Genomic DNA, 12,698 nt, shown 5'->3' with positions numbered 1-12,698 from the left:
ATTAAGAATTATCTAAGATGTAAATAATTTGATTTATCAAATACTCAAGTTAATGATAATAGATACTTGATGACACAAATCTTTCAACCTTAAAAAAAATAATGAAACAAGTTCCATTTTTTTTTTTTTTGTGGAAAACTTGTCTTTACTATACTGGAAGTTAAAGTTTGTTTGATCTCACACATTAAGTCCAATATTTCATGTGTTATGAGCATTCCTAATAAATTCTTTTATGATCCTCAATTCTAATTCATCATTGAACAGTTTTTAACATCTTACATGGATAAAAAATTATTGGAAAAGAACTATGATTCCACGTGACTTTAGATACTAAGCTAAAAAAGACTTAATAACATCAATGAGGATTCTTATATAAATATATAAGATCTCAATTTTCTAAAAACCGAGGTAAATTCAAAAGACATATTCTAATTATACCTCAATTAACTTAATTAACTTTATAGTACTCTTCTTATATATATATTCATTTTAAATTCAATCTTTCACATCATCTATACTATCATAAATTTTTTAAACATTTCTTAAAGTCAAAAGGCCAACTGTACAAATAAAATGTTTATTGCACGTTATACTAGGAAACAGATGTTAAGTAACCAAGTGAATGTATTTGCAAAATAAAGTAAATTAGGTTTTAATTAATTAGACTATTTGAATATGAAATTATTGCGTACAAATATGAGCCACTCCCCTAATAATTATTCGCTGTATAGCAACATATCAATCTTTATCAATTGAATCACATTATTTGCATGTGAAGCTACATGCTTTTTGAAAATGGTGTACACGATAATAACCTTTATTACCAATTAAGAAGTGAATTAAGTAATGTTTGGATTTACAATAGAATTTTTCTTCATCATATTCATTCATTTTCAAGCGATTCACACCGCAAGAATAACGTGAAAAATGTTTTCAAATAGGGTATGTTTCACGATAGATCGTTAAACGTTTACGAAATAGTAAGAAAAATTATAAAATATGTTTAATTTTTAGTTTTTTTTTTTCATTTTTCATAAATTATACTGAGATGTCAATATTTTTAATCTGTAGCTAATTATATAAGGAAGTTTAAAATTTGCATTACAAAGATGAAAAGGTTATGCAATTTCTGTTTTAATGATAAGTTTTTAAAATTTATAGTTAAAATTATTTTATTTTCTCATATTAGAAACTTATATTTTTATATTAAATCTTGAAAATATTAAAATACTTTTTAGAATAAATATTATATTAACACTCTCTGAGTTCATATTTTGTAAGATAAAGACAATTATTGCATTTTTTTTGTGTGAAAATATAATGGTATTGTTATTGTGTAAAAATATTTCATTTTAAAATTTTAAATTATTTATTCTTTTATACAATTTCTGTTAAGTTAATATTTTCCTCAGATTAAATTTCGTTAATTTTTTCTTAAATTTAAATAATTTATTATATCTAATTACTTTAAACATTTTTCATTAAAATAATCATAATTTAATTAAAATGTAGTGGAGAAATGAACACATCTAATATTATTAGCTAACTATTACATGTACATAATAAGTCGATTTTATAATAATAAACATTTCGTTTCATAATTTACAAATTTTTTTTTTTATTTTTTGCAATGCCATAAGAGTTTTTTTGCAAAAAAACTAGAGAGGAAAAATAATAAATCCGCATAATATATACTATGCTAAACAGGAATTTTTGTTATTTTATAAACAATATTAAATAATATAGTTTTATTTTTCTTTTAAGAATCTTTAATATTTTATGTGTTGGCAACGTGGGGAAGAAGAAAGACGAGAGATTGCGCGTTATTGTGTTAGAAACAGAGCATCGATCGGAAAATAACAGAACTCAGAAGAGAATGGCCACACAGACGCAAGATTCACCTTCAAACCCTAATCCCAATGCCACATCACTAACGCCGTCTTCTTCGTTGTTCTTTCGCGGCGCCGGTGCTTCCGCTGCTCCTGTCGCCGGCTCCGGTGAGTCCCACTCGCACCACCGGAGAGCACTCTCGGAAGTCAGTTACCGGCTTCCGGATGACATGATGGACCTCTCGCCGTCGGATCCGTTCAACGGCGGATCCTCGACGGCGAGCCTAGAGGAGATCGGATCCGAAGACGACCTCTTCTCCACCTACATTGACGTTGAAAAGCTCGGCAGCAGCACTAACGGCGCCGGCCGTGGAAACGGATCGGATCAGAGTGGTTATGGAAACGGTACTAACGGACACCATGACAGCGAGAAGAGTCCGAGAGATGAAGAGCGGCCGAGACACCGGCACAGTAGCTCCGTCGACGGTTCTTCGTCGACTAACATGTTCGGAGAGATCATGGAAGCAAAGAAAGCAATGCCTCCCGATAAACTAGCTGAACTTTGGAACATTGATCCAAAGCGTGCCAAGAGGTCTTTTATCATCTTCCTCCAATTTTTTTCGGAATTTGTTTTCTGGGAAATGTTTATAGTTTTCCTCTCATCTATCCGTGTATCCGTGGTTGCCGTTGCCGTCGATATCAGTTTCCTATTTAAATAATTAATTTCATAATTTGAATTTCGCGTTGCTCTAAGAGAGTTTACTTTACTCTTTTACTCACCAAACAAAGACATATTCTTTGATTCTAATATCTTTCTAACCTTGAAAATTAGAAAATTAGAAAATTAGAGTTGTTTTTAGATGTAATTAGATGATGCGAGACTCTTAAAATATAAGTAGAAATACAAGTAGAAGGAGAATCTTGCTATGGTTGACCATACATTTGTATATTTGTATTTCTTTGTTTGTTTCATAACTCTTCATAACTCTGCGTGTATAGATTGTAGTTACATTGTAGTTACATGGCATTCTGAATCATTAAATTATATAAAATACTTTTCATGGGTTTTTTCATGGGTTTTGTAATGGGATGACTGACATAGTGGGATGTGATTGATTTCTGAATAGTCAGGGCAAATATTTCACCCTGTGTTATCGGTAGAAAGTATGACTGGTGTGGTGCATTCAGTCTTGGAGGGTTCGAAGTCCGCAATATAATCGCAATGTAATTGTAATTGTAATTGCTGATTGCTACTTAAAAAATGATCTGTCATTAAGACTATTCTCTCATTTTGACTGCAAATTATGTTAAATCTAATTATAATGGTTTTATGAATTGGTATGTTAAAATTTCTAAATGTGCAGAGAGACCATTATGACAATTATGAATCTTCTTCCTTTATAGTCTAAATTATTTTGATATAATAAATATATAACGGCTGTGTCATTGTGATTTCTAACAGTTGAGCGTTTAAAATAGGGATGGGAGGGAGACTGCGAATGCGAGTGAGTGAGCGTTATGCCAGAGATACTGCTTTCTAGTTTCATTTATCTTCAGTACCTGTATTTTGGTAGTTGCCATGCATTTGTTTTGTTATTCTCAATAAGTATTGTTGTTGTGTATAGAATACTAGCTAATCGGCAATCTGCTGCGCGTTCAAAGGAAAGAAAGGCGCGCTATATACAAGAACTAGAGCGCAAAGTTCAGACCCTCCAAACCGAGGCAACAACACTTTCTGCCCAACTCACATTGTACCAGGTTTGTTTTTTATTTACATCTATATGTACTAAGTATTTGTCATCCTCCCTTCAAAGAAACAGAGGCGATAATGTTTATTGGCTCTGCATTTTATTGGCTTCATATTTTTCTTTTCCAGAAATATGTAAGAAGTTGGCTGACCTAGCCTGCTACTGCAGTTTCTTGTTTTTTCTCTTGTTATGATTCTTATTATATTACCTTATTAACTGCAAAAATTGATTCGACCTTATGTGAGCAATGCGCATATCTGTTCACTGTGTTCTCAAAAAATGCACTTAAAATATAACAGGATAAATATTTTTGTTGGTACTATTTTAATGACAAGAATTTGACATAGGTGATTAGATACAGCTTTGTCTTTCTTTTCACAAATTCCTCTACTTTTTTAAATCATAGGTTTGGGATTTAATTTTACAAATTACCTTAGTAATTCCTGGTACACTTTGAGTTTTTTTTTTTTTTTTTTACTTCACATTTAGTTGACTTGCTTCCTCATGCCTAAACTTGTGGCTGAATAAGAGTACGACTTATACCCTTATACCGTTTCTTGGTTACTTATAGAGGGATACAACTGGTCTGAGTAGTGAAAATACCGAGCTTAAGCTCCGTCTGCAAGCCATGGAGCAACAGGCACAACTTCGTGATGGTAACTGTCTTAGTCAATCACTTCCTTTTGATACAACATCATACATATATTTTACATAATTATATGCTAATTTACCTCTGTTTTGTTGTAGCTCTTAATGATGCATTGATGAAGGAAGTTGAGAGGCTCAAGATGGCTACTGGCGAGGTATTGAACAACCACTCTGAGTCTTTCAATATGGGAATGCACCAGATGCCATTTGCAGGGTCAAATTTCTTTTCAATCCCACCACATTCAGGTCCTTCTAGTCACCAGAACATGCAGTTGCCTCCATATGGTATCTCCCAATCTAGCATGCCAGCTCATCAGCTGCAACAAACACATTCTCACCAAATCTCAGATATATTGCAAAACGACCAGCTTGGTCGTTTGCAGGGACTTGACATTAGTAGCAAAGGATCATCCTTTGTGAAATCTGAAGGCCCCTCAATATCAGCAAATGATAGTAGTACCACGTTTTGAATTTGACGTAAATTGCTTGACCTGCTGACTTGTCCATGGCATCATTCCCTTCTCTTCAATTGTCTATAGTGTTGACGTGCAGTCATCTAATGAAGGTGCTCTGTTCCATTAAATATTCCTTTCAGATCAAGGATTAATTATTAATTGTTTATTCTTAGGGATGCTCCCCAAAAAGGGAAAGCAGCCCTGGGGTTTTGTCGCAAGATTTCACCCACGCAGTCATCTTCTTGAAGCGTGGCATTTTGGTGTTTGTGGGTTTTAGATCACTGGGAATGAAAGGTCATTCTCATGGTATCTTACGAGGGGGAAGAATCTTGACCTACCCCTTCCAGTCATTTGTATCATTATTCAACGTGATCGTGATTTGTTGTTGTGTTCCATTTCAAGGATTGTAAGATGAATCAAAACCAAGGAAAGGATGTGTAAGATGGATTCTGTTCAGTCCATAAATGTGTCTTATTATTGTAGTTCTAGATATATTGAAATAGTTGTGTACACTAGAGTTTTGGAGACTGGACTTGTGTATTATTATGTTTCTCAGTTTCTCAGGTATTTATGAATAACAGCTAGAATATCTTAGCTAACTGTATCTGATTGATATTTTATAATAGGTGACTCTGGTGGGGGACTGCATCAATGATGAATTTGGAGATAAGGTTTGAAATGTCCTCCACCACGTATTTTGATTTTGGCATTGGTAACAGCTCCTGTCATTTGTCGTAAGTTTTAGGGATAAGAACGACAATCGCCCGTCCTCGTCGTTCTCTCTGTCACTTCCTAACCTTTTAACTCTCTTTCTAGTTTCCCATCTACTTTTTGTCTTATAATACATTAAATTTCAAATCTGTTTGGTCGGTCCCAAAAACACTGAAAAGATAAAGGCATATTTGTGTTTTTAGCAGCTGTCTTTTCTTAGGTGACCAATACCCAACTCTATTTAACCTGCACTGCTACCTGAACCCAAATTTACCTGGATTATTGAAGTCCCTTTTTACCCTCATCTGAAAAAGTTAGTAATATATTATAGGGGTCATGCATGACACAATAAAAATCTTAAGTGATGGACTCTATTATTGTTGTGGGTAGGTACCGGCCTGCCAATTTTTATAGGCGTGGCCCATTTTAGCTTTAATTGTTTGGTTCTTTATTCATGCACCTCCAAAATTTTTTTTTACACCTCCAAAATTTTTTTAAATCTCAAAAATATCTTTTGACCAAACAATACTTCCAAAATTACTAAAAGTACTTTCAGATGTCAACTTTCGAAAGTCAAAATATATTACAGGAAATCGACTTTTGGAAATCAAAATATATTACGGAAAATCGACTTTTGAAAGTAAAAATATATTACTGGAAGATGACTTTCAAAATTTAAAATATATTACCGGAAGTTAATTTTCGAAATTTAAAATATATTACTAAAAGTCGACTTTCCGATTTTCGGAAGTCAAAATATTAATTCTGTTTTAAATATTTTTAGTTTTATTTAAAGTGTATGTTTTCTCAATTTTAAATGTTTTTTTTAGTTTATTATTTTACTTATTTTTTATGTTTTCATATTTCTTAATATATATTTGAAAAATAAAATAAAATATTAATATCTATATATATAATTTTATTTTTATTTAATATAGTGAAAAAGAAATATAAGTAAAAAAATAAATAAAACTAAAATATTATTAAACTTTAAATAAAAAAACGAAAAATGAAAAATTTATTTTGTTTTAATTTAATAATTAATTTCTTTAAAATAATCAAACTTTAAATTAAAAAAAATAAAAGAAAAAAATACACATATATATATATATATTAAATATAAAGTTTTTTAAATTATTTTTTATTTTTATTTTTATTAAATTTTTAATAAATTATATTAAAATAAATTTGAATTTAAAAATATAAAAATAAATCTTCAAGTATATATATATATATATATATATTTTTTTTTTTTTTCACATTTGAAAGTCTAAAATTTTAATTGGATGTTGAATTTCAGAAGTATCTTTTATTGAAAGTCGACATATGAAAACAATTTTAGGATTGTGATTTTCGTGGTTTCGCTCAAATGATTAAAGGATATTTATAGAATTTTAGAAATTTTTGGAGAAGTAGAAGAAATTCTTGGAAGTGTAGAAAGAAAGACTCTAATTGTTTTAACTGATGGGCTATTTTGTTCATAGAGTTTATTACTGATTCATCAAAAATAATTTAGAAAGAAGAATTAAAATTAAAAGAAATATATATATATATATATATATATATATATATATATATATATATATATATATATATATATATATATATAATTACATTGTTTGAATATTTTAATAAAATAGAAATCATAAAGTATTATTAGCATAATAATCATTGACAAATAAATCTAAACAAATTAATTAGTGATCGTTCCTAACTCAACTCATTTGAGGGTTAGATAGTGAGGATTCTAACAAATTGGTCGGTTGAAAGTGTGTCAACTTATGTCGCGAATACTATAATTGTAGTTAGTCCTTAAATTCAATTTCTCAATGAAAACACGAGATGAAAATGATTTCAGTGATGATCAATCATGAAAAATGTTAAATATAAACGAGGAGAATCAAGAAATTAATGATAATGTTGTTACATAAAAATTAATCCCTATGGAGATTACAAACGTGTAATAGACAAAAGAAACATTTTGGAAGTATAAACCGTTAACATTTAAGAAAAAAAAAATCGATGACTTAATTTAAAAGTAAAGATATTAACTGTAAATAGAACCTGTCTACAGTAATTTTGTCACTTAAGTGTGATTTTCAGGAGTAGATATTATGATCACTACAAGAATCTGATTATACACGTACTCTTAACTTTAAATCTGGTTTCGTTATCCTAAAAAAATATGTTAAGTAGAAAGTGATTTATATGTGGAGAAAAGAAAAGAAAAGAAAATGATTTGTTAGAATCATTTGTTAAACTTTCTAGCTTTATTAATCATTTGTTAATTTTGATTAGACATCATATATTTTTTCTATAGTATTTTAACATATATATTAAATATGATAAATGAAAATTGACACGTGAACATAATTGAAATATCAATTTAAAAAAAAAAAACCATCATTACCAATGAATTTATGCCTTTTATTTTGATTTGTATTGGCATTTATATCTTACTATCCTCCAAATAATTTTTTTTTAACAGAAGATATTTTGATAAAATAAATTGTATGTGTAAGAATGAATAAAAAGAAAAAGTCATGCATAATTGATGCGATAATCCCGGAAGAATATGAGGTTTTTATTCCACAAAATGTGTGGTTGGTATATGGTAGAGAAGAATCAACGTGTTGTGATCCATGTCTTTGATTTGAGTCAACAAAACACAGAAGCAAAGTCCTTAGAAAATTGATTTGATTATCTTTTTTCCACACAGGTCACTGTTGAATTGTTGCTACCTTTTCAGATTAATTTCCAACTTTGGAGTTTGGTGCAGACTTTTTATAGTGATTGGTTCCAACTTCATGCATGTCTGCTGCAAACAAAACATCAATGATCTTGTCAATTACATCTCAATTTTCTGGGCAAAGACAACTACAACTGAGTGTAATTATTCCCCACAAATTTACAAGATTATGCTTGTCACTGCATATATATCAAGTCAATAACACAGGCAGTGACTGTTTGGGGAATATGTGGAACCTTATCACAGATATATGAAAATTAAAATTAGTTTCGCTTTCATTCAATTTAGTCTTTAAATTATGTAACTATATTTACAGAATTTTAAAATTAAAATATTAAATTAGGTCAAAATCTAAAAAAAATAAATAAATACAATTTTCACTAAAAATAAAAAATTAAAAACATATTTAATCGTTTTATTACATATACAATAATAATTTTGAATTAGATAAATTAACGTTAAAAGTCATCCTTTAGATTGAAAAGTTATATTATAAAAAACATATTTAGCAAAAGTCTATATTAATTTAAAATTATTAAAAAAGATAATCAAATTTTAAGCAATGTAAAATTATTCAATTCTCTATTTACTTATTCACATAAAATAATTATACTACATATAAAATATTTTATTTAATATTTTTTATTATAGTGTTAAATATTTGTATAACTTTATTCAAATAATTAGGATAATATATAAATATAACAATTGAATCAGTTATATTTATATATTATCTTAATTACCTTAATAAACTTTTATAAAAAATAAATTACAATAAAAAATATTAAATCAACTATAATAATAATTGAATTAATTTTGTCGATAAAAGAAGTGAATCTTCATTCTGTAAAAAGTTATAAATTGTGTGCCTAATGGTTGAATTTTGAAACTTCGAAGTCTAATAAGAAATATATATTTGAAATTTAATTAAGTATATCTTGTCAATTATGTGTGCACATCATGGTTGTACTTATTTAGAAATTTTAAAGTTAGACAGTTTGTCTTTATATTTCAATTTGATATGTCTTGTCAATTATTTGTGTGTACAGTTATGTGTACTTGGATATTATTTAGAAATTTTGAGATCTTCTAAAAAAAATATTATTTTATTGATTACAAAGTTATTGATAAAAAATTTTAGTATAACACACCTTTTCAAACTTTATATCTCTTTAAAAAAACGACAATGGAATTATAATTTTGTTAGATGTTTAAATTTTTAAAAATTAAAGTGTTAATTTAAAAACAAATATATAAATAAAAAATTGAAAAATATATAAAATAAAATATTAAGTTATTTTTTTAAGGATTTTAAGTTTACAATTAATTTTTATTTAAATTTATTGATTATTTAAATTTATTGATGTCGTGTTATATTTTTTTAGTGCATTTTTATAAAAAAAAATATATCACTAATATCATAGGTTTTATTTTTTTTATTTTTTGACATTGAAAAGTCTTTTTAACAAAAATTTCATGCAAGCATGTTCCATTGCATTATAGCGGAAACTCTACATATAAATATACAATTGGAATGTCTCAACCATTTTAAGTTGATCTAAAATACGACATGTTCTTGAATCCTAAATGTAAAAACTTAAAAGCCACTTAGTTTTAAATATAACATCATTGTGTAATTCATTATATTTTACGGTGGAAGAATAAATATATATCTTATAGAATATATAAGTAAAATGTAAGAATAAATCAAGTACAAGTCTATTTACTAAAATTGATATTAAAATTATTTACAATTTATCTTTAGTAACGATAATAATAATAATATAATTTGTATTTTGACAATATTAAATAAATTTCATTTCAATTTGGATTATAATTGAGATTATTCATTATATTCTAGAAACTGTTATGCATTTTTAAGTTATGGTTTTCACGACAGAATGTTAACACGAGAATTAAACACAATTATGGTAAAGATGTTAAATTTTATTAATTTTTTTATGGTGAATTATGTCTTTACTCCCTAAAAACATGAAATTCAAATTCGTCATATTTTATATTTTGATAATTTTAATTTATAAACTTTAAAAATGAATATGATTTTTTTTAATCCAATAACAATAATTTTTTTTACGTGTTAAATGATGATGTTTAAGTTGACATTTGAATTAAAATGTGTCAAAGAGAAAAAGTATATATAACTTAAATGTTATTCTAAAACACTACATAACAAGTGAAAAGTTTAATGTGATTAGATTAAAAAATTATATTCATTTATTAATTTGAAGACAAAAATATATTAAAATTTGGAATATGGAAAAACTATAATTTTACATATAAATTTAGACTAAATATATGTTAAAGTAAGTAGATGAGACTAATACTCACAAACAAGAGGGGTGAATTGATTGTGATAAAAATTTACTTCTTTTTGGTTCAAGAATAACTTTCGAAAACTAAACTTTCTTTTATCAATTAGAAAATGAATTAATGTGATGCTCAATTTATGACCCTTTTAATCCTTGAATGCTTGTAAAGAAGATAAGGAAAGAAATAGAAGACAATGGATTTTATATTGGTTCATTCTACACGAATCTACGTCCAGTCTTCTTTTAACAACTCGAGCTAGAAGGTTTCCACTATATCAAAGAGTTTTACAAGAATTCAAGTACTCCTCAATAATTATAAACCCTAAGATATCAATATCTTGATAATCCTATCAAGAATTGCTTCCTAATGCAATGCTACACATAATTGCATCAAGAACATCATCACCTACACAATGATACAAAATTGTAAAGCAATAATAAAAGCTAAGGAACGAATATACCTATAAATCAAGTCGAATTTGTATGATCATCCTAAGCCAAGCAAGAACATCATCCCACCAATCAATCTTTGAACAAATCTTCATGAAGTAGTTGAAATTTATTAGTGCTCATTCAAGAATCCTCCAAGAACTCTCTGGTCTCTCTTTTGTTCTTTCAAAATTATGAGAATTGGGTTCAATCAATTCAGGGAGATGTTGGGCTCTTAACACTGTTCTCCTATCGCAATTAATTGATTGTACTGTTTTAATGTAATCAATTGATTCGATACTGAATTCAATGTTCATTGAGCAGACTTACACAGTTGATTCCATTAGTAGCTCTAATTAATTAATATGACAGTTTTGACAATTTTATCAGAGTCTAATATTCCTTTTGTGCTAAGCATACTTCTAATTAACTTTGTTGTGATTAATATGGTATTAAGATATTAAGCTTGGTCCACAACATTTCTAGACTCAATCATACAGTAATTCTAACTATGACACTACTATATGTGATTATTCTTCTCTTGGATATCATTAAAACTAAAGTTCTGAAATTTTAAAGCTCTTCTTTCCTTTGTTCCTTTGAATAACAATATATTTAACCTATTTTTTATATAATTTTATTCTGTTAAACAACTAATTTCAGCTTTCAAGTGATTCATCATCTATTATCTGAGGTGAGGACAAAAGAAATTTTAATTGTCAAACCATTGTCAATATTAATATTATTATTATTATTATTATTATTCTACGATTGAATAGAATATCCATCCAAAAAAATAGTTAACGAACGGATCCGATTAAATCATTATCAAATAAATCAAATTCAATTATATTTTTAATTAATCAGTTTCACACCACAGCCCTGTAAAGAAAATGATAAATTAAAGGGAAATATCTTTATTGCTGATATATACTCAAAACACATTCATTGGATTGTTAAACACAATCTATACTCTTTATTTCCTTCCATCTAAATACACATAATTATTTTTCAATATTCATACAGTAATATTGCACCCTGTCGCCAATAATTGCTTGCTTACTGCACACTGCACAATCACATAAAAAACATAAAGTTCAGAGTAACTGTCAGATATTTTTCCATGAGAAGAAGAGAAATTTGATAGCAGAAAAATGGTGAAGGGTACTTACGCAGAACAATTGGTAGAAGGGTAGACTTTGAAGGGACACTTAGTGCCACATCTTCCAGGAACTTCATTAACATGGTCATAGTTCATGCCAGGGATAAGTGCAGCTCTGTCCTTAATGCATTGGCATGCTCCTCTTCGATCATCACCATTCTTGTACGCAGCATTCAAAGAGTATACACCTTGGCAACACAAAGATGTCACATTCCCTCCAAAAACTCCATAAGGTATGCATGGAGTCAGCCAAATAGTGACTTGATCACATGACAAGCTTGATTCACCATAAGAGCATGTTATCATCATGCAAGCCATCATCGAAGCAACCAATGCCACCTTAGTCACTGCCATTCTTTTCTCACAACAGGCTTTCTGTCTTTTGATGAGTGACTGTGTTGATTAATGGGGTGTTAGCTAGGTTTGTACTATATATTGAGAGAATGAAGAAGATTGGAAAATTTTAATGGCTGCGAGAAATTTGAAGATAGAGCCAAAGATTGTTTTGGTGTTTCTGCGTGATGATTTAATGGGAGAAAAATATCTCGAGAAGTTTCAAAGAAGTGAAGTAGAGGTTGCGTGTGTTGATTACTTTGGAAAGCTAGGGATTAGGGATATAGGGTTAATATATGTTGTA

General features: G+C 28.5%; 2 protein-coding genes across 2 annotated transcripts; one reads left to right on the top strand and one right to left on the bottom strand.

Moving 5' to 3' along the window:
• The first annotated feature begins 1,790 nt into the window (after positions 1 to 1,790).
• Positions 1,791 to 5,279, top strand: LOC114186847 (transcription factor RF2b-like). The gene is made up of 4 exons (XM_028074891.1): positions 1,791 to 2,421; positions 3,455 to 3,587; positions 4,149 to 4,233; positions 4,325 to 5,279. Exons 1-4 carry the CDS (start codon positions 1,877 to 1,879, stop codon positions 4,693 to 4,695), a joined length of 1,134 nt encoding a protein of 377 aa, XP_027930692.1. The 5' UTR covers positions 1,791 to 1,876; the 3' UTR covers positions 4,696 to 5,279.
• A 6,514-nt stretch (positions 5,280 to 11,793) lies between these two features.
• Positions 11,794 to 12,670, bottom strand: LOC114187678 (non-specific lipid-transfer protein 1-like). Its single transcript, XM_028075985.1, has 2 exons — positions 12,072 to 12,670; positions 11,794 to 11,968 (listed from the first exon to the last, which is right to left on the bottom strand). The coding sequence occupies exons 1-2, from the start codon at positions 12,413 to 12,415 to the stop codon at positions 11,959 to 11,961; spliced, it is 354 nt and encodes a 117-aa protein (XP_027931786.1). The 5' UTR covers positions 12,416 to 12,670; the 3' UTR covers positions 11,794 to 11,958.
• Positions 12,671 to 12,698: the final 28 nt, after the last annotated feature.

Source organism: Vigna unguiculata, chromosome 6, assembly GCF_004118075.2.
Source record: "Vigna unguiculata cultivar IT97K-499-35 chromosome 6, ASM411807v1, whole genome shotgun sequence".
Lineage (NCBI taxonomy): Eukaryota > Viridiplantae > Streptophyta > Magnoliopsida > Fabales > Fabaceae > Vigna > Vigna unguiculata.
Note: the sequence above shows the minus strand (reverse complement) of the source record. Positions and strands in the feature narration are given on the sequence as shown.